Here is a 19,590-nt window from a genome sequence, read left to right on the forward strand (position 1 = left end):
CAGCAGAGAAATAAAAATTTGAAACTCTGTTCTGTACCAGTCACTTTGCATGTAATCTCATTAAATCCTTAATACTGCAAGATTGGTTATTAACCCCATCTTACAGACAAGAAACTTGAAACTCAGAGATACTCAGCAACTTACCTGTGACCTATCACAGTGAGCGGCAGAACGTGGAGTCCACCACCCAGACCCTTACTACACCTCAACACTGGGATGGTCAAGTTTGCCAGCAGTAGTGTAAGAGGCTGGGAAAGAGAGGCTGTCCTGTTTGTTGATGTCACTTACATGTCTGGCTTCTGTCCACAGCCTTGCTGAGCTGGACCTGCTCAGCTCTAGTCAAGTGAACTGCAACACAATCACTGGGCCTCTTGGGCAGCACTGCTCTGCTTATATGGGTTGGACTTGTTGATTTTGAGGTATCTGAAAATACTGAACCAATGGGAAGCATGCTAGACTAAGACCCACCTGTGTTCAATTTTGATCCTTCCCCAGATAACTCAATCAACTTCCAGGAAGGTGGTGATGTCTCTTAGGAATGCATGTAAGCCCAGATACTAGGTCAACCTGAGCTTCAGACAGTACTCCTAATGACCTCTTCAGATGTCTCCATGTGACTGTCCACAGGTACCACGCCCTAAAAGCGAGTTCCTCACTACCCAGCGGAGCAGCCACCAAAATCCTCAGTGCAAGCCAGACACCTAGGAATCCAGGGATCTTTCCTGAAACTCCTTGTTCTCACAGCTCCCAGATCCAACCTACCTCCAATGTTACCTGCTGAAGCTCCCTCTCTGTACCATCTTGTAGCACTCCTGTGTTAACCTCCTTCCAGTATTTACCTCTAGATTTCCTCCACATTATTCTCTACTCACCAATAAAGGGAATTTTCAAAAATACAAATCTGACCATGTTTTCCCAGCTAAACATCCTCCAAAGGGCTTTCTAGTATCTTGAGATAAAGACAGTATCTTAATGTAACCTCATCACCTGCCTCTCCATTTCCTTCTCTATCTTCCTCTGTAGCTTCCTACAACCCTCTGCCCATCCTGGCTCCAAACACACTGGCTTACACATTATTTTGCTGCCTTATGCCACAGGGCCTTTGCAGATACATTCAATTCCTGCTGGCTGATTACACTCTTCTTCTCACTCCTACCTTTTGCCAAGTTAACCTGCTTCTTCAGATCATGCACCAAAGGTCACTTTCTTCCTTTAAGGAAGCCTTCCCAGACCTCCTACACTATAGAGCCAGACTCTTAAAGATGACCAAGGACTTTAAAGTTTTTTTTCAAGTAGGTTGTATCCATCAATTTTTATTATGTAAAAAATGAAAGTTTTAAAGTATTTTCATTAATTTGTTTTAAAAGAACACAAACTAGCCCATTACATGGCTAACATAAATTAATAGAAGCAGCTGGATTCTCTCATCTGTAGTCAGGCTACTGCACTACTGCACATCACAGAGCCTCTGGGAAACTCAGCTGTGCACTGGACCATACACTCTTTTCTAAATTTTAAAGTCAATATCCACCCCCCACAACCGGAAGACTCATTATAAAGGTGACAGAATAAGCAATTATCCATAATAATCAAGCATTCATCCCTAATGAAAACTATTAAGCCAAAATTAACAGGAAAGTATTTTAATGATATTTTTGTAGCACAAATAATTAAACTGAGACAGGTAAGAGGAATATGAAGGAATCTACAAAACCATAAATAATACTCCTTTAAATCCTGATGTAACCTAGATGCTGAGAATGAACCGGTGTCCTATCAACAGAGTTTCCATTTCTCTTCTCAAAGGCACAGTCTGGGCAATAAATCCAACAAAGAGGTCTTTTTGGGCTCCAATGCCCTGTGGTCATTTACAAGTACTGGAATATTTGAAACCATCCATCTCTGCAGATCCAAATGACAGTGTCTGTCTGAAGCTCATTTTGATGGCTCCTCAGGCCCCTTCAGGCTGGCCTTCTGATTTCTCCTTTCTTTCTGACCCTGAATTCGGAAGAGCTTTTTCCTGAGGTCCTTCTGTCGTTTCAGTTTCTCTTCTTCCTCCTTCTGCTTCACTTTGAAGTGTTCTTTATTGTGCAAGTGTCGTTGCTCCTTGGCCTTCTTCATCTTCTGACTGTGCACTGTACTCAGAGCATCCAGCAGTGCAAGGATCTGACAAGGACAAAACCCAGTGAGCATCAGAGTACTCAGACATCATGTTTTCCTTCTAAGAGTCAGGGGACATAAACACCTCAGCTCATGTATCAAACCTAGAATCAATCCATGATCCAAATGAGTATTAACTCAGGGAAAATTTATACTAAACTAGGAAATCATAATTGCATGAAAGCATAAGTAGGAGCATATTTACTGAGTAAAATACTTAAATAGTGGCCTTCATCACAAAACTACCTTTGTTAATCACTGTGGATACTACATAAAACCAAGAGTGATTTGCCAGCTGGGTGCATACTAATCCCCATTAAAATGCATAAGACACAGCATGACTAAACAACAGAAGGGAAATGGACTCTGGCCTTTCCTAGACCTTCCAGTTCTAGCACCTCAATTAAGTCTGGCTCTTATCCTTTCCTGAAGAAAAATGAGAACGCAACACAAATATCAACTGTGCTACAGAAAGCATTATTTTCACATCGAAATGCAACGCGCAGGAAGCCATCTGTTGACAGTACCTTCCTCTCATGAGGTTCCCGTATGACGGCTGGTCTCAGCCTGTCCTTCGGCGTCTTGCCTGCCTTTGCTTGGGTCTTGGGCTTATTCTTAAATGGCAGGGCCTTCTGCAAGGCTTTTGGAATGTGCACTGAATTAAAATGTTTCTTTTGCCTCACAATTGGCTGAAAGGAAAAATAAAAACAGTGATGTATTTAAATTATGCTCTATATGCATCTAAAACTTGCCTAAAATCTTCTCAATGGATTGACTTTTCCACATGATCAGTAACACGAGTCTGCTGACCATAAGAAATGAGGATTCAATCATCCATCACAGGTGACTGCCTCAATGGATGTACATTGCTCTAGGCAAAACAGAGAAACACAGAATATACTTGTAATCCTCCCCCAAAATCAACTGTATCCATATCTACAATATGAACTATCGGGATCTCAAGAGAGCAGATGAATATATCCAAAGTTTCTTTTAATGAAAAACCCACAACTTATTTTGGGGGCACTGAGGTAGTTTCTTTTAGGCTAATAATAATCATCTAGGTGTTCATCTTCACTATCAACCTCTGTGGATTCACTTCCTCTAATCAGCAGCAGCTCAAGTGTTCCCATCCGTGACTCTCATTAAAAAGTTTAACTTTATTGTTTTTGATGGAAGGCCAGCTGAGTAAAATGAGATTTAAATGACATATAAAGGCCAAACACTCTCTACATTCAGTTTTTAAGGTAATCTAATTTCTGTGCTTAAATTGAGATGACCAAAATTCTTAACCACCTCAAAAATAGTAAGTAGAAAAGTCTTGCCCTAGATCTTTACCCTCAAGGTCAACACCAAGTATATAGAGAATATTTCTGTTATATCTTTAAATTTATTATCAAAGACATCATCCACAATAATATGCAATGTACTCTGTTTAGGAGAAACCTAAAATGCTTAGAATGAAGGAACTCGAAGAAAGCACATTCTGAAAAAAAGAGGAAGCACCACCACAAGCTTAGAGGTAGTTCTTGTAGGTACCATGTCCTATATTTTATTAGAAATTCATGTAACATGATTAAAAATTTCATTATTAATTACTCTATTAAAAAAGCAATGCCTGAAAATTTGTTTCTGGCAGAATGGCAGACTGATATCCTGAATCCCCTCTTATTATAAAACAATTTATATTTATCCTGCATTAAAACAAATCTTTCCAAATGTATTGCTGACCTGTGTAGAAAATAATGAAAGTTCTCAAAGACCAAATTCCAAATGAAATGGGATTTTGAAAGACAGTGAGAACTTAAAATTAAAAAAATACTGACAATGCCAACTACTAGCAACTATTGTTGGTAGGAATCTAACCTAATCTACTATACCAGAATACTACAGGCACCATACAGTGAAAGCCAAACACATGCATACCCCGTACCTGGCAATCCCAACCTGGGGCGAGCAATGCAAAAGAAATGTGTGCACATGTACACCAAACAAGTCACGTGTAAGTGTTCGGGGCAGCATTTATAATGGTCAAAAATTGGAAATAATGTACATCAATGAATAAACTGACAGTATAACATAATAAATTTCTACTTGACAGGAACAACATTTGAATGCCTACAAACACATGAATGAATCTCATAAAACTGAAGGAGAAGAAACTAGGCAAATAGTATATGCTGTATTTTATAAAACTCAAGGACAGGCAGAACTAATGTACATGTCAGGAGTCCAGAGAATGCCTATCTTTGAGGTGGAGGTGGGGTAGTGACTAGAAGTCACAAGCAGGCTTTTGCTGTGCTGCTAACTCTATTGCTTGATCCGGGTGATGGCAATTTGGGTGTGTTAAATTCATGAGCTGTATGCTTGTGATCCATGTATTTTTCTGTATTTATGTTACCGCTTCACTACAAAGTTTTTAAAAATTTTCCCAAAAAACCCACTCATTGCTTTAATAAAAATTAGCACATAAATTTTTTAAAAGTAATACGTGTATCCGATGGGGAAAAAATAGTTTAAAAGAGTATATAATGAAAAGTTTGTCTCCTTTCCAACCCATGAAAACCCCTACTACCACCTTCTGGAATTCTTTCCAAAATATTCTATGAATATACATGTTCATTCAATTTAATGGTAGATTTCCTACTTGAAAATTCTTTTTTTTTTTTTTTAAGATTTTATTTATTTATTTGACAGACAGAGATCACAAGTAGGCAGAGGCAGGCAGAGAAAGAGAGAGAGTGAGAGAGAGGAGGAAGCAGGCTCCCTGCTGAGCAGAGAGGATCACGAACCTGCTAAAGGCAGAGGCTTTAGCCTACTGAGCCACCCAGGCGCCCCCCTACTTGAAAATTCTTAACACAGAAAACATTATGTACAAAGCATCTGGATGACCCCATCTATGGAGCTCATGTGTTAAGTGACTATACCTTATACAAAGAATCCTTGTTGGGCTTTAGCTTGACACCATGGGCAAGCCGGAGTTGACCTGTGGTCCTCATTCCTGACCAGGTGTCTTTCTCACCAACTGGTTTCAACAAAGATGTTACTGGGTTATAGAAGGCTGGAATGGAGACAGGATACCAGGTTCTCATGAAGACAATATCTGGAAAAAGACACAGTTTAACATTTTCAAAAGAAGACTTATAACCATCTTGTCAAACAAAGAACAAAACAATCACCCCCAACTTCTCTAGTTGGCAGCATGGTTTTTGAAATAAGACTTCACTAAGTAAACTACTCTTGAATATCACAAAACTTTTACTGGCTATGAATCACATGGCTCCGCACACAGCGTAACTCGGCATACTGCTAAGATGCTCCAATAGGGGAAAGCTGAACTCAATTCCAAGTTTCTAAAACCTGAACTACAACCTCTACTCCTCACTGACTAGAAATCAATAGTGAACGGTAACATGCTGTTATGATTACACCATGAAGTTATATTTACCACTCATCAGCAACTTATCCTCAAAGCTGGCCCGGAAAGCTCCTTCTGGAGCCCGGAGTGCTTTCTTGATCTGTCCCCTTATGCCACTGACAGTTCGAATCACAGCACCTTCAAATTTGGCCACTTCCAAGGCAGAATTAAACATTCCCTATAGGTAAATGAAAAAAAAAAAACCACACACAAAATCAGGTATTTTACTTTTTAGTTCATAAATGAGTCCTTGGTTAAAAAAAGAAAAAAACTTCTTTAATAGTGATAAAATAATCAAAATGTTTTTTCCCCACTAACAGTGGAATTACTAGGTCAAATGGAATACAATTCGATTTCATCTTCCCCAAAAAAACATTAATCAAGATTCTATTGTAGACTCATTAGCATGTTCATCACCGGTATCTTTGTAGAAGAAAATATTAAAAAGATATTTATCGGACTGAACTGGCCTAGAGAGCCTTTGCCATCATCAACCAGGGCTGGGCTGCAGCTCATATCCTATGACTTAGGTGTACATGTTCAGAAAATAAAGAGAGCTGAATAAATGCCAGTGACATTATTACCTGATATTATAAGAATATTTTATGATCATCTTAATTCTGTACTTTTATCTTATGTACCCACATAAGATTTTCAATAAATGTGACTCAAACTACCCTCCCACATTATACTGCAAAAAGAGCATCCACTTCTCCATACCCGTCAACAAGTATTTTACAAAATACTTTGTCTATTTTCCTTTTTTAAAAAATTCTGTCCATTTTTCTACTGAGCTGTTTAACAAACCTATGATTTTTCCCCCTTTCTTAACACAATCCAAAAAAGCAGGGAAAAAAAAGAGTGAATGAGATTATGTTATTTTCAATATTAGCTCTGTCACAGTCTCACATGACATAAGGAATAGCCTCCATTAGTATGTATCTCTATTAATGTCACCTTAAAATTTTCTGAGCATATTTAAGTGACATAGAGACCAATACAAAGAAACCAAAAATAGCAAAGACCAAGTTTATGAAAAATTTCACTCTTTTGAAAACATCAGACTATATAAGTATTTCATTCCTCCTTCAATAAAATATACATGTAAAATATGTGAGTATAAAAATATACAGACCTTAATGAATGACGTATTCTTGAAAATTTTATAAGGAAAGCCAGTTAGCTTTAATTTCTTCACAATCTTTATGGATTTATCCAGATCTAGGACAACTCCTGTAGCAGCTATCCGGAAATCAGGCTGGGAAGAACACCCAAAATTTGAATACAGGAATAATACCAGCAAGAGAAAAACTATTATTTTCTCTATGATACAATAAATCACCAAAGTACATTTCTATTTACAACCAGCTAAGAAAGAATATCTGAACTTGCAAAGCAGTATTTTAACAAAAGCAATCTAAAGCTATAGTACATGTAAGCCAAACTAATGCTGTCTTGAGTATTCTCTGGAGGATGATTTTGCAATAACATAATTTCAAAACAATGACCAATTTGGAATGGAAAGGAATATGAAAATTTGGTTACAATGTTTAAGGAAGTAAATTGTGGACCCCCAGGGCAAATTTCATCTGCTCATTATTCTGTTTTCTGTCAAATAGGGCCAATAAAACTTGCTCTGATTGACCAAATGAAGACTATGTGAACATACTTTGCTCAACCACTACTTTGCCCTACACTAGGGAGTAGTCTTATGTCTAACTAGTGTCCAAAGTATCCTTAGAACCTAGTACAGTGCTTAGCACATGGTGAGCACTACTTATTTTTAGAAAAACAAGGTGTGCCTGGGTTGCTCAGTAGGTTAAGCAACCAACTCTTGATTTCAGCTTGGGTCATGATCTCAGGGTTGTGGGATCGAGCCCCATATCAAGGCTCCAAGCTCAGGAGGGAGTCTGCTTGAAGATTTTCTGTCTCTTTCTCTTTCCCTCTGCCCTCCCCACTTCATGCATACATACACAGTCTCTCTAAAGTAAATCTTAAAAAAAAAAAAAAAAGAAAGAAAAAGTCCAAAAAATTTATAAAAATATAAAATATCATCAGAATCATAATAAGTCTACCTCTTCATTCCCAAATCCTACTTAAAAAGATGTAGGAAAATTAAAAGCAAAGAGAAGTTTGCTACAAATACTAGAAATGAGTCATTTTGAACTTCAAGTTTCATGTACATATCCCATATTCAAGATATACTTCTCAAACACAATCTGGAAAATAAAACATTCAAAATATTTACCATTATGCCACTGACAGACTGTACTGCCAAGAATCCAGTTCCCTGTGGAGTAATCGGACCTTAAAAAGAATAGGAAAAAAAAAAAAAGAAAGTAAATACAGTGAATCACAAATTTTGAATTGTTTTACATATGTACTTCAATCAAAAAAAAAGAGAGAGAGAAAAATCTTATGAATTGGAATTTCATGGAGAAAAACAAAACTATAATGGCTTAAATTAACCTATAAGTTGTTCCAATCATGTATTACCCCAAAAGGTTGCTCCACAATGCATGTGCTGTGGGGTATATTTTAGAAGTCTCTGTCTCCCATTGTGGTCTTCAATATAATAGAGTGGGATAGTCTGAAACCTCCTCCACCCTACAGAAAAAATGATTGGATCTCTGGACTTGAGGATTTTCTTATACCAACGATGTTTCTTCAGACGCATCTAAGGGAAGAAGAGATTTCAGTAAGATTAGTGGTGTAAGTATGTCCCCAGAACCCCAACTGCCAAAGCATGCAGCAAAGGGTACCTACCTGTACATATCCAACATTGCCTTCACTATTGCCCAAACCACCCAAAATGATTGGGTAATGGGGGTCAAAGTTAAGCACAAATTCACAGGGGACATTTTCTATTTCAATTCGAACATACATCCCAGGTCGAAAACCCTCATACTGAACTCTGGCTTCATCATCTTGATCTTCAAATTCTGCTCGGTTAAGCTATATACGAGAGAGGGGAAAAAAAAAAACAATAAAAAACTCACAATGCTATTGTCTTTAATAAATCTAAGATTAACATTTTAAAAAATGAACACTTTTTCATAAAGGAACACAGACGTGATCACGCCTTATCCCATTTAAAAATAACATACCTTCTTATCTGTACAGTTTGTTTAGGATATGTCCCAACTCTTTTCTCCTTTGTTGCTCCAAGGTACAGCAAATGCAAACAACTTTGAAAGCAACCCTTAATGCTGGTCAGCCAATACTCTCAGCTTCCCAGTCCACTTTCTTTTCTTACTCTACAATATTTGATACTCAGTATCTCCTCCTCCGTCATCCTCACACTCAGCAGTTGACTGTTTCTTAATTCACTCAAAAACTAAGCAGTCTACAAGAATTTCTGCAGCCATCTCGCCTTCCAGGGTTTACACTCACATCTAGCCTTTTACTCTTATTATTATATTTATCATTTATTATTGAAATTAATTAAAATTAAACAAAAATTTTAAATTCAGTCCCCTGGTCACAGTAGTCACATTGATCAGTATCAACACGTGGCTAATGGCTACAAAAAAGACAGCACAGACAGACATTTCCATTATTGCGGAAAGTACTACTGGGCAGCTGCTATAGATTCATTTTATGCCAAACTTCACTTGCATGCTAGATATCATTCACTCTTACTGAACTTTATTCCAAGAGGTCTTACCTGTTATTTTCTCACATCTTAACATCTTCTTTTGATTCTATTTCCAACTATTGCCCCATTTCTCTGCTTCTCTCTGAAGTAAAATGGCTTTTAAGTTTTCTATACTCAGTCTCTAGTTCCTCTGCTCCCAATCTCTTAAATCTCAGCTTGGACTTTAAGCCACATTCCATAAAAATGCTTGCCAAAATCATGTAGGGCCTCCACATTCCAACCCAGTTGTCAATTCTGTCTTCATTGTTAATACATCAGCAGGATTTAAAAAAATTTATCCCTCCTTCTATAGTGGCTTCCTCATGTTCTCTTCAATTTCTTCTCTTTCCTGAGCACTGACTGCTCAATCCCCACTGCTGCTTCCTCCTCTCCGCCCAGCCTCCTACAGTGGAGTACCTGCTGTCAGTGTTAGTCCTCTCCTCTCCTGACACCATGCTCACTTCCCAGAGCATCCCATCCACTTCATGGCTTTAGGTAGCATCTAGATGCTGAAGACTGTACATCTAAGTCCCTGGCCCCAACCTCTCTCCAGGGCTCCTGACTACTTGAAGCTCCATTTGTCTGAAAGAGATCTCAAACCCAAGCTCTAAACTTTATCTTTTTAGACAAACCTGCACCAACCAGAGGCTTTCCTATCTTACTGACAACTCAATCCTTCCAGAAGTCATCCTTATTTCCTCTCACACACCCCACAGTTAATCTACTTTTGACCTACCTTTAAAAAGTATATCCAGAATTTGACTCTTTCTCTTTCACCTCCAACACCTCCCCACCCCCCACAGTGAGTCAACTTAATTTTACTGAACTCTTGCCACAGCAATCCTTTCAAAGGAAAGCAGGTCATACATGTCTCTCCGCTGTTCAAAACCCCCTGTGGGTCCCCATTTCACTCAGAGTAAAAAATTCAAAGTCCTTTAAAACAGGACACAAATCGCTTCTTGGCCTTTTGGCTAAGATCAAGTGTAAAACAGGACACAAGATGCTAGGTGATTTTAAGTTATAAATGGACTGAAGCAAAGACTTCAGAACTAGCTTTACATGTCTTAGTTACTTCTATCAAAGGCAGTACAGACTTAGAACCACTATGTTAATGACTAACAGGGAGATACTTTCTTTAAACAGATGAAAGCTTAGGTTGGGCAAAGTCCACCAACCTCATTTTTAGAAATCATATGCTTAACCTGCATAAGATGTATTAAAGTATATTCTAGCTTACAGGAATTATTGGTGTCCCCCTTGTCAAAACACAACTCAAACACTCACCATCCACTGCATAGATATCTTTGTGTCTCCTTAAGAGTGAGTTCATCAACTCAGTCTGTTCAGCATCTCAGGCAAGGGGGCCAGACCATCTTTGTTTTAGCATTCCACATGTTCCCTTTATCTCCACATCTGACCCGACACTTGAAATACCCTCTGAACTCTGACCAAGGTGAGTTTTTAGAAAAGCTTCCCTGGAGAGCACTTGTGTGTGCATAAGCACCAGTATATGTAAGAATCATCTACCCATTCAAATTATTTAATTACGTTTCCAGGGAGCAGTAACCAGAATGCTAAGGCAATGCCTACATCTAAATATCACTCCACTGGGGTGCCTGGGTGGCTCAGTCAGTTAAGCCACTGCCTTCAGCTCAGGTCATGATCTCAGGGTCCTTGGGATCGAGCCCCACATCTGGCTCTCTGCTCAGCAGGGAGCCTGTTTCCCTTTCTCTCTGCCTGCCTCTCTGTCTACTTGTGCTCTCTCTCTGTCAAATAAGTAAATAAAATCTTAAAAAAAAAAAAAAAATCAGGAGTGCCTGGGTGGCTCAGTGGGTTAGGGCCTTTGCCTCAGGTCATGATGCCAGGGTCCTGGGATCAAGCCCCACATCGGGCTCTCTGCTCAGCAGGGAGCTGGCCCTTCCTCTCTCTACCTGCCTCTCTGCCTCCTTGTGATCTCTTGTCTGTCAAATAAATAAAATCTTTAAAAAAAAAAAAAATCAGTCCACTGAGAGATCCTCAGCAGTTGCTTCCTATCTCAGCCATTTTTGCTTCCTCAATGCTTCATATACAATAGACACTGATAATCTTTCTGGTCAATTTCAGACTGAAAAAACAATCAGATGACTGCATGAATAAACACATTTATCTGCATCTTGACCTAGGAGTCCAAACCTGAGGCACAGAAGCAGGTCAGCAAGCAGAGACCTAAACAAAATTATGTACTCACAACACTGTATTACAGCCTTGAAATAAAGCTGATAGGATCCCAGTGTTCTCACCTGTGCCTGTTTATGCATTTCTCCTTTAAGATCATCAAAATATGTGCTTTCTCCTTCATCATATTCTGCATCAAACATCTCCTTCAATTTTCTCTTCTTATCCAAATGCTTTTTCTTGGCACTTTCCTCTGCACTAGGGTCAGTTTCTTCCTTAACTTCTTCTGCGTCTTCAATCTTAAATTTCCAGAAGAGAAAATTTTGTAAAAGTTTATGGAGATCTTTTCTTTAAACATAAAAGGAGATTTTTAAAGTTCAGCCTTTGGCTCTAAATGACACGAGACATTTAGACATCTACATTGTGATACACTGTCACTCCTTTATCTGGTTGGGAATGTCAAATATAAATAAAAGTAAAAGCAAGTGTCCCCACCCAGATTCTCCCTAGACACTGTTCTAAAGAAATATTAGGGAGAATAGGGAATAGAGGAGAATGATGGCAAAAGGAACAGTGGAGAGAAAGATGGTGACTCAGGAGCTAAACTTTAAACGACTGAAGAATCATAAACACAAGAAGAGGTAGTAAACCCAAAAGATCAAAAGTAACAAACCAACAACTTTGATCTGTTCCCAACCTCCATATTTTTAGGAAGGAATCCATTTATTCTGTAATCTACAGAGATAATAAGTAAGATTCACATTGCTTAATATGGGCCTCTCTCATTACATATTGACCACAGATCAAGGACCAGTGACTGACAGCCAGTCATGATAAAAATCATACCTGAGTATCTGCACCTGGTTTTCCCTTGTGCACATCCCCTGTTTCCAGGTCTTCAAAGTCACCATAGAGCTCTTCTGGGAAAAGAACAACCAAATGTCCTCCATGAATAGGGCTTGCATATGACACGATAGCACCACCCAGTGCACTGTGTACTCTGAAGCCCAAATTTCATTTTTACCCTTCTTATTGCTACACACTCCAGGAGAATCCTGTACTTACACAGGCTTCTTTTCCTCTTTGAAATGTCAGTATTTCATCACCTGTTCAGATGAAGCACATGGACCCAACCCATATTTCCTTACTTTACTTTGATACCCCACTTAGCCAAGAGCTATTTTTCCAATGCAGGTAGCAAACACTTTGCAGCAGGGATGCACAGAGAGATATATGCATGGCTTTGCAGGTGAGTCCCCAAGACCAACAGTGACATGAAAAAACTATGATTTGATTAATAGCACATAGGACAGAGTCTCAGTAGTAAGAGTAACACAACACAATGTATGGCATATCTAAGAAAAATCTTGGATTACATAAAATACAGGACTTAGAGTAATAGTGGTACCCAAAATAATGCTGAATCACATGAAGAGCTCATTAATCTGCTCATCCACTTGTTTTTAGAGCTCTAAGTTTAGCTCTGGCTCTTATCCTTAAAAGAAAAAGATGCTAAAACTCCTTTGGGAAGCAATATTTAAAAGTAGTATTTAGATAAAATATTTTCACATAAGAAAGAGCCAAAGAACCAAAGAGCCAAAGAAGATACAATAGTTGGGAAGATTCCATCTGTAAGAAAAACAAAAAAGGACAAAATGCTTGGGAATAAACCTTACAAGAAATGTGTCAAAAAACTTTATTTAAAAAACTTAAAGAACTTTAATATACTACCAAAGAACACATGGAATAGGCATTAGCTAACACAAGGGCTTTACAGACAAGGCACTGCTCTAAGTATCTTATGTGCCTTAACCACATTCTTCAACATGACCCAATGAAGTAGGTGTGATTAATGCTATCTACTGAACAAATAAAGATAACCATGTATTTGAAAAAGAAGACTCAGTATCAGAAAGATGTCAATTCTCCTTTTATCACAGTTCTAATAAAACATGACCCAAGAAAAGACCCAAAAAACCTACTGAATGGGAGAAGATATTTGCAAATGACATATCCAATAAAGGGTTAGTATCCAAAATATATATATAACTCAGTACCAAAAAAACCCAAATAATTCAATTAAAAATGGGCAGAAGACATAACAAACATTTCTCCACTAACTAAGACACATGAAAAAATGTTCAACATCACTCATTGTCAGGAAAATGCAAATCAAAACCAAAATGAGATCCAAATCACACCTGTCAGAATGGCTAAATTAAAAAACACAACAAACAAATGTTGGCGAGGATGAGAAAAAGGAACCTTTGTGCACTGTTGCTGGGAATGCAAACTAATGCAGGAAGATGGTTTGGAGGCTTCTCAAAAAATTAAAAATGGAACTATCATATAATCTAGTAATCCCACTATTAGGTATTTACCCAAAGAATATGAAAATACTAATTTGAAAGGATATATGCCTCCCTATATTTATTATTTAGCATTATTTACAAGAGTCAAATTATGGAAGTAGCCTAAGGACCCATCGATAGATGAATGGATAAAGAAGTGTGTGTCTGTGTGTGTGTATACATACATAAAATGGAATATTATTCAGCCATCAAAAAGAATGAAATCTTGCCATTTGCTACAACATGAATGTAGCTAGAGAGTACAATACTAAACAAAATAAGTTAGTCAGAGAAAGACAAATAACTCGTGATTTCACTCATATGTGGAATATAAGAAACAAAACAAATGAGCTAGGGAAAAAAAAAGAGACAAACCAAAAATCTCTCTTAACTATAAAGAACAAACAGATGGTTACCAGAGGGGAGGTTGGGGGGGGATGAGCAAAACAAGGGGATTAAGAGTACATTTGTCATGATGAGCACTGAATAATATATGTAACTGTTAAATCACTATATTGTACATCTGAAACTAATGCAACACTGTAAGTTAACCATATTGGAACTAAAATTAAAAAAAAAAAAACCAACAAAGATTTCTTGTCTGTAAAAGACAGTGTAGACTTATTTATTCTGTTCCTCCCAACTAAGTATAACCAACTCCAAAAAAAACACAAGACCCCAAGGAAAACAAAAGAACTCTGAAAGGTATAAAGAAAAAAAGGACTGGTGAGGGTCCCCAGGACCAGAGGAATGACGTAATGGCTGGTGGCTCACTAGACCACAACCCACAGAAAGGCAATTCAGAACCACTGTTTCCCAACCCCAAAACTAGCAACAGAAGGGAGACCAGATAGACTCAATGTTCCCTCAGATCAAACTCAGATCTTAGCAGGAACACTAGGTTAACCAGGCAGCACTGGTTAAGTGGGTGCTTTGAAAGCCCCCCTGGCAGTAAGTGATGAGAGAACTGTTTGCCTTCCCTGAAGGGCCTGAATCTCCTTTCCTCCACCAAGATAAACCAGGTGGCCAAGGATTATTGGCAAAGGGAGATTCTGTGCCAGGCCAGAGGCTCTCCACCACCATCTAAAAACAATGTGTGCCCTGGCAGGACGAGTGAAGATACCCCTACAGCAAGAAAACTAGCCCTACAGGCCAAGACAACCTTCTCCCACCTAGCCACAACATGGGGGGCCCAGACTAGGGAAGCCCCTCTGTCTTCTCAGGCAGCACCTGCAGAGACCAGTACTAAGCAGATCAAAATAGCACCACAAAGGTTCTAAAGTTAAATTGTCATTGGAACCACAGCCCATAAAGTATATCAGGACCTGCACAATAAACAAGAGGACTGCATGACTAAAATAAAAAGATTACACAGGACCAATGTCTCCTCTAACATAAAACCCAAAATATGTACGATACAAGAGAAAATCACCTGTCATACCCCAATCCAGGAAAATCTTAACTGAAAAGTGAAGACAACTGACACGAACAATAAAATGAATCAGATTTTGAAACTATCTGACTAGTACCTTAAAGCAGTACAAAAATGTTTCATCAAGCACCTACAAATCCTTTGGCAACAACCAAAAAACTGAAAAACTCAGCAAAAAACCCTGAAGAACCAAAAGGAAATTATAGAACTGAATACAAGAAGAAATTTTAAAAGCTTGCTAGATGGACTCAATAGTAAGAGTAGAGATGACAGAGGATAGAATCAGAGAACTTGAGGTCAGATCAACAGAATTCATCCAGTCTGAACAACACACAGGAAAACAGACAAAAAACAACTGAGCAGAGTCTCATAGACCTGTGGGGCAGGAAAAAGATCCACCAGTTATACGATCTCACAAGGATACCTGGTTTGAAAGAAGTAATGACAGAAATTTCCTAAATTTGGTAAAAAACAGATTCAAGAAGGTGAGCAAATTTCAAACAGAGTAAACCCAATGAAATCTTCACCAGTCAAACTTCTGAAAACTGAAAAACAAATAATCTTGAGAGCAGACAGAAAGAAATGACAAATTCACATCAATTCAAAATGACAGTCCATTTCCCCTCTAAAATCAGAGGCCAGAAGAAAGTGGTACATTTTTCATGTGCTGCAGGAAAGAACTGTCAGCTATGAATTCTATATCCAGTGAAACTATCCTTCAGAAATGAAGAATTATAAATAAAGACAATCTCAGATGGAAAACAACTACAGGAATCCGTCACTAGCATACCCATTCTTAAAACATGGCTGAAGTGAGGCACCTGGGTGGCTCAGTTGGTTAAGTGTCTGACTTCAGCTCAGATCATGATCTTAGGGTTGGTTCTGGGATCAAGTCCCGCATTGGTCTCCCTCTCAAGCAGGGAGGTCTGCTTCTCTCTCTTCCTCTGCTCCATATCTGTGCTTACTTACTTGGCTCTCTCTTTCAACTAAATAAAATCTTAAAAAAAAAATGCTCAAGAAAGTTCTTAAGGGGCGCCTGGGTGGCTCAGTGGGTTAAAGCCTCTGCCTTCGGCTCCAGTCATGATCCCGGGGTCCTGGGATCGAGCCCCGCATCGGGCTCTCTGCTCGGCAGGGAGCCTGCTTCCTCCTCTCTCTCTCTCTGCCTGCCTCTCTGCCTACTTGTGATCTCGATCTGTCAAATAAATAAATAAAATCTTTAAAAAAAAAAAAAGAAAGTTCTTAAGTAGTGAGTAAATTATAAAAGAAGAAATTTGGGACCACTGGGAAAAAAAGAAAAAACAAACAAAAGATCAGAAATCTAGATGCATACAATAAAATAACGTTTTTCTGAGGAGTTTTTAAAATCATATTTGGAGACTGAAAAAAAGTTATAGCATTATCTAATACACAAACCAGTAATACTTAAAAGGGGGAAAGACAAAGGGACCAAAGTAGGAGAAAAGTTTCCACATGTTACTCAAAATGATAAAATACTGGCACCAGTAGGCTATTATATTACAATAAGCGACGACTACAAAATCTAGACAGAGACATTCAGAAACACTGTAAACATATCAATATAGAAGAAAGAAAATGAAAACAGAGGAAAGACAGAAAAATTAGAATAAGAGTAAACAAACAACAAAACAGTAAAATATCAGACTTACACAATTCCATATCAATAAATACGTTAAATGTAAATGGCATAATATACCAATCAAAATACAGATTGACAGAGAGGATAGAGGAACATAACGAGAAACTCCATTTAGATTTAACAACCCAAGTAAGCAAAAATACAAGAAGGGGAAAGATATACTGTGCAACTCATCCTTTAAAAAAAGCAAGAATGGCTAAATTATTATCTCATAAAATAAATCTTTTTTTTTTTTTAAAGATTTTATTTATTTATTTGACAGACAGAGATCACAAGTAGGCAGGGAGGCAGGCAGAGAGAGAGAGAGAGAGAGAGAGGGAAGCAGGCTTCCTGCAGAGCAGAGAGCCCAATGCGGGGCTCGATCCCAGGACCCTGAGATCATGACCCGAGCCGAAGGCAGCAGCCCAAACCACTGAGCCACCCAGGTGCCCCTCTCATAAAATAAATCTTAAAGAAAAGAAAATTATCAGAGCCAGAGAAGGACTTAACTGAACTGTAAAAGCTAAAATTTCATGGGTTACCTTGACATCCTTGAGCCTCACAGGGTCCAAAGGTCTAGCTGTGAGCAGGCCTGCCAGATATGGCCTCACCCTATGGGAAAGGATCCCCGTCTTGATAGCTCTTTTTTCAGTTGGACCACCCGCACCCCACCTATCCCTCAACCTAACAGGTTTGACTTTACCTCTCTGCCAGCCCATGAATTTATTCAAATACATTAATCACAACCTGTCAAGGGAACCAATGGTCATCCTATGCTCATTTAGGTACAAAGCTCTTTCTCTCAAAGCCCCTGATTGTTCAGTCTCTGCATGGCATGCACTGTTCTCTTCCCTCAGGCTCTGAGTGTATGTGACTAATAAACTGCTGTCAACAGCATCTGCCCAGTGTCAGATATTGTGTGTTAGGCCATCCCTATAACCGTAGAGCTGGAATCTTTCCTTCACCAATTGCATGAATAAGAGGTGACCATAATACACAACAACAAAAGGATAAATCCACCAGAAAGACATAACAATCCTAAGCATATGTGCACCAAACAGAGCCTCAAATATAAGAAGCAAAAATTGACAGATCTGAAAGGGATAGATAAGTCCAAGATAATACATAGTCACTTCAATATCCTCCTCTTGGGAACTGATAAAATTAGTCAGAAAATTAGCAAAGATACAGAAGATTTGAACAATACAGCCAACCCAACAGAACCTAACTGACATATATAGAACATGATACCCAAAAACATCAGAATAAATAATTTTTAAAGCATCCACAGAACATCTGTCAAGACAGGGCACAGTCTGGGTAATAAAGCAAATCTAAACAAATATAAAACATGCATAATGAGTATAGAATACAGTGCAATTAAACTGAAAATGAGTAACAGAAAGAAGAAAATTCCTAAACATTTTGTAGTTTGTTTGTAAGTAAAAAAACATTAAATAATGCAGGGATCAATGAGAAGTCTCACAGGAAATATAAAAATGCATAGAACTGAATGAAAATGCATACAACATATGAAAATACAGGGGGAGAGAGGGCAGAGAAAGCAATTTAGTGAGCACTAAAGGCTCACGTTAGAAATGAGAAAAGGTCTCAAACCAATAATCTAAGAAAACTGAAAAGTACAAAATAACCTCAAACAAGCAAAGAACAGAAATAATAAAGAGAAAAAAAAAATTGAAAACTAGAACACATAAATCTATGAGACCTAAAGCTGATTATTTGGGAAAAAACATCAACAAAATGAATAAACCTTACTAACGAAGAGAAAAAGGAGGAGGACACAAATCACCAATTAATTATCAAGAATAAAATGGGATTAGCACAACAGATCCCCCAGCCATTGGAAAGTTATTAAACAAATACTATGAGTATTATATTCAGAATACCTAAGCTAGCTTCTTGGAGAAGGTACTTCATGAAACTTTCACTTTGCCAAAAGCCTTTGAAATTCCTTGAAAACCATAAGAAAGTAAAATTCAGCCAAGACAGAATAAAGAACCTAAATTATTTAAATTATCCTATAACCATTAAAGAAAAAAAACTTGTCATTATTATAAGCTTAAAAAAAGAAATCTCCAGGCCCTCACCATTTCACTGGAAATTATACCAAACATTTTAAAAATTAACATTCCAGGGGTGCCTGGGTGGCTCAGTTGTTAAGCAGCTGCCTTTGGCTCAGGTCATGATCCCAGGGTCCTGGGATGGAGCCCTGCATCGGGCTCCTTGCTCGGCAGGGAGTCTACTCCTCCCTCTCCCACTACCCCTGCTTGTATTCCCTCTCTTGCTCTCTCTCTCTCTGTCAAATAAATAAATAGAAACTAAAAAAAAAAAAAAAAAAGAAATTAACATTCCAATTCTACACACTCTCTTCCAGAAAACAGAAAAATTGGGAATACTTTGGAATCATTTTATGAAACCAGTATTACTGAAACCAAAACTAAATGAAGACAGTACCCAAAAAAATCCCCCAAAACAAAAAAATCAACAATGCTATAGACCAGTTTCACTAATATACTTATATGCAAAATTCCTTAACAAAATACCATCAAATAGGGACTCCTGGGTGGCTCAGTTAGTTAAGCGGCTGCCTTCGGCTCAGGTCATGATCCCAGCATCCTGGGATCGAGTCCCACATCGGGCTCCTTGCTCAGCAGGGAGCCTGCTTCTCCCTCTGCCTCTGCCTGCCATTCTGCCTGCCTGTTCTCGCTCTTTCTCCCTCTCTCTCTGATAAATAAATAAATAAAATCTTTAAAAAACAAAAAACAAAAACAAAGAATCTAA

The 19,590-nt window shown here is 38.3% G+C and overlaps 1 protein-coding gene across 7 annotated transcripts in view; it reads right to left on the reverse strand.

Moving 5' to 3' along the window:
- Positions 1 to 1,627: 1,627 nt before the first annotated feature.
- Positions 1,628 to 19,590, reverse strand: part of BMS1 (BMS1 ribosome biogenesis factor) — a 125,095-nt gene continuing 107,132 nt past the window's right edge. For 5 of the 7 annotated variants that reach the window (XM_082721881.1, XM_082721878.1, XM_082721879.1 and 2 more), the window contains 10 exons: positions 12,216 to 12,289; positions 11,495 to 11,668; positions 8,345 to 8,533; positions 8,075 to 8,255; positions 7,827 to 7,885; positions 6,714 to 6,836; positions 5,609 to 5,756; positions 5,088 to 5,263; positions 2,688 to 2,849; positions 1,628 to 2,166 (listed from right to left, as the gene is read on the reverse strand). In XM_082721881.1, coding sequence (XP_082578007.1) covers positions 1,936 to 2,166; positions 2,688 to 2,849; positions 5,088 to 5,263; positions 5,609 to 5,756; positions 6,714 to 6,836; positions 7,827 to 7,885; positions 8,075 to 8,255; positions 8,345 to 8,533; positions 11,495 to 11,668; positions 12,216 to 12,289 — 1,517 coding nt within the window. In that variant the 3' untranslated portion in view covers positions 1,628 to 1,935. The remainder of the gene's footprint in view (positions 2,167 to 2,687; positions 2,850 to 5,087; positions 5,264 to 5,608; positions 5,757 to 6,713; positions 6,837 to 7,826; positions 7,886 to 8,074; positions 8,256 to 8,344; positions 8,534 to 11,494; positions 11,669 to 12,215; positions 12,290 to 19,590) is intronic. The other 2 variants (XM_082721883.1, XM_082721884.1) reach the window with 1 other exon arrangement.

Source organism: Mustela nivalis (genome assembly GCF_964662115.1).
Source record: "Mustela nivalis genome assembly, chromosome: 2".
Taxonomy (NCBI): domain Eukaryota; kingdom Metazoa; phylum Chordata; class Mammalia; order Carnivora; family Mustelidae; genus Mustela; species Mustela nivalis.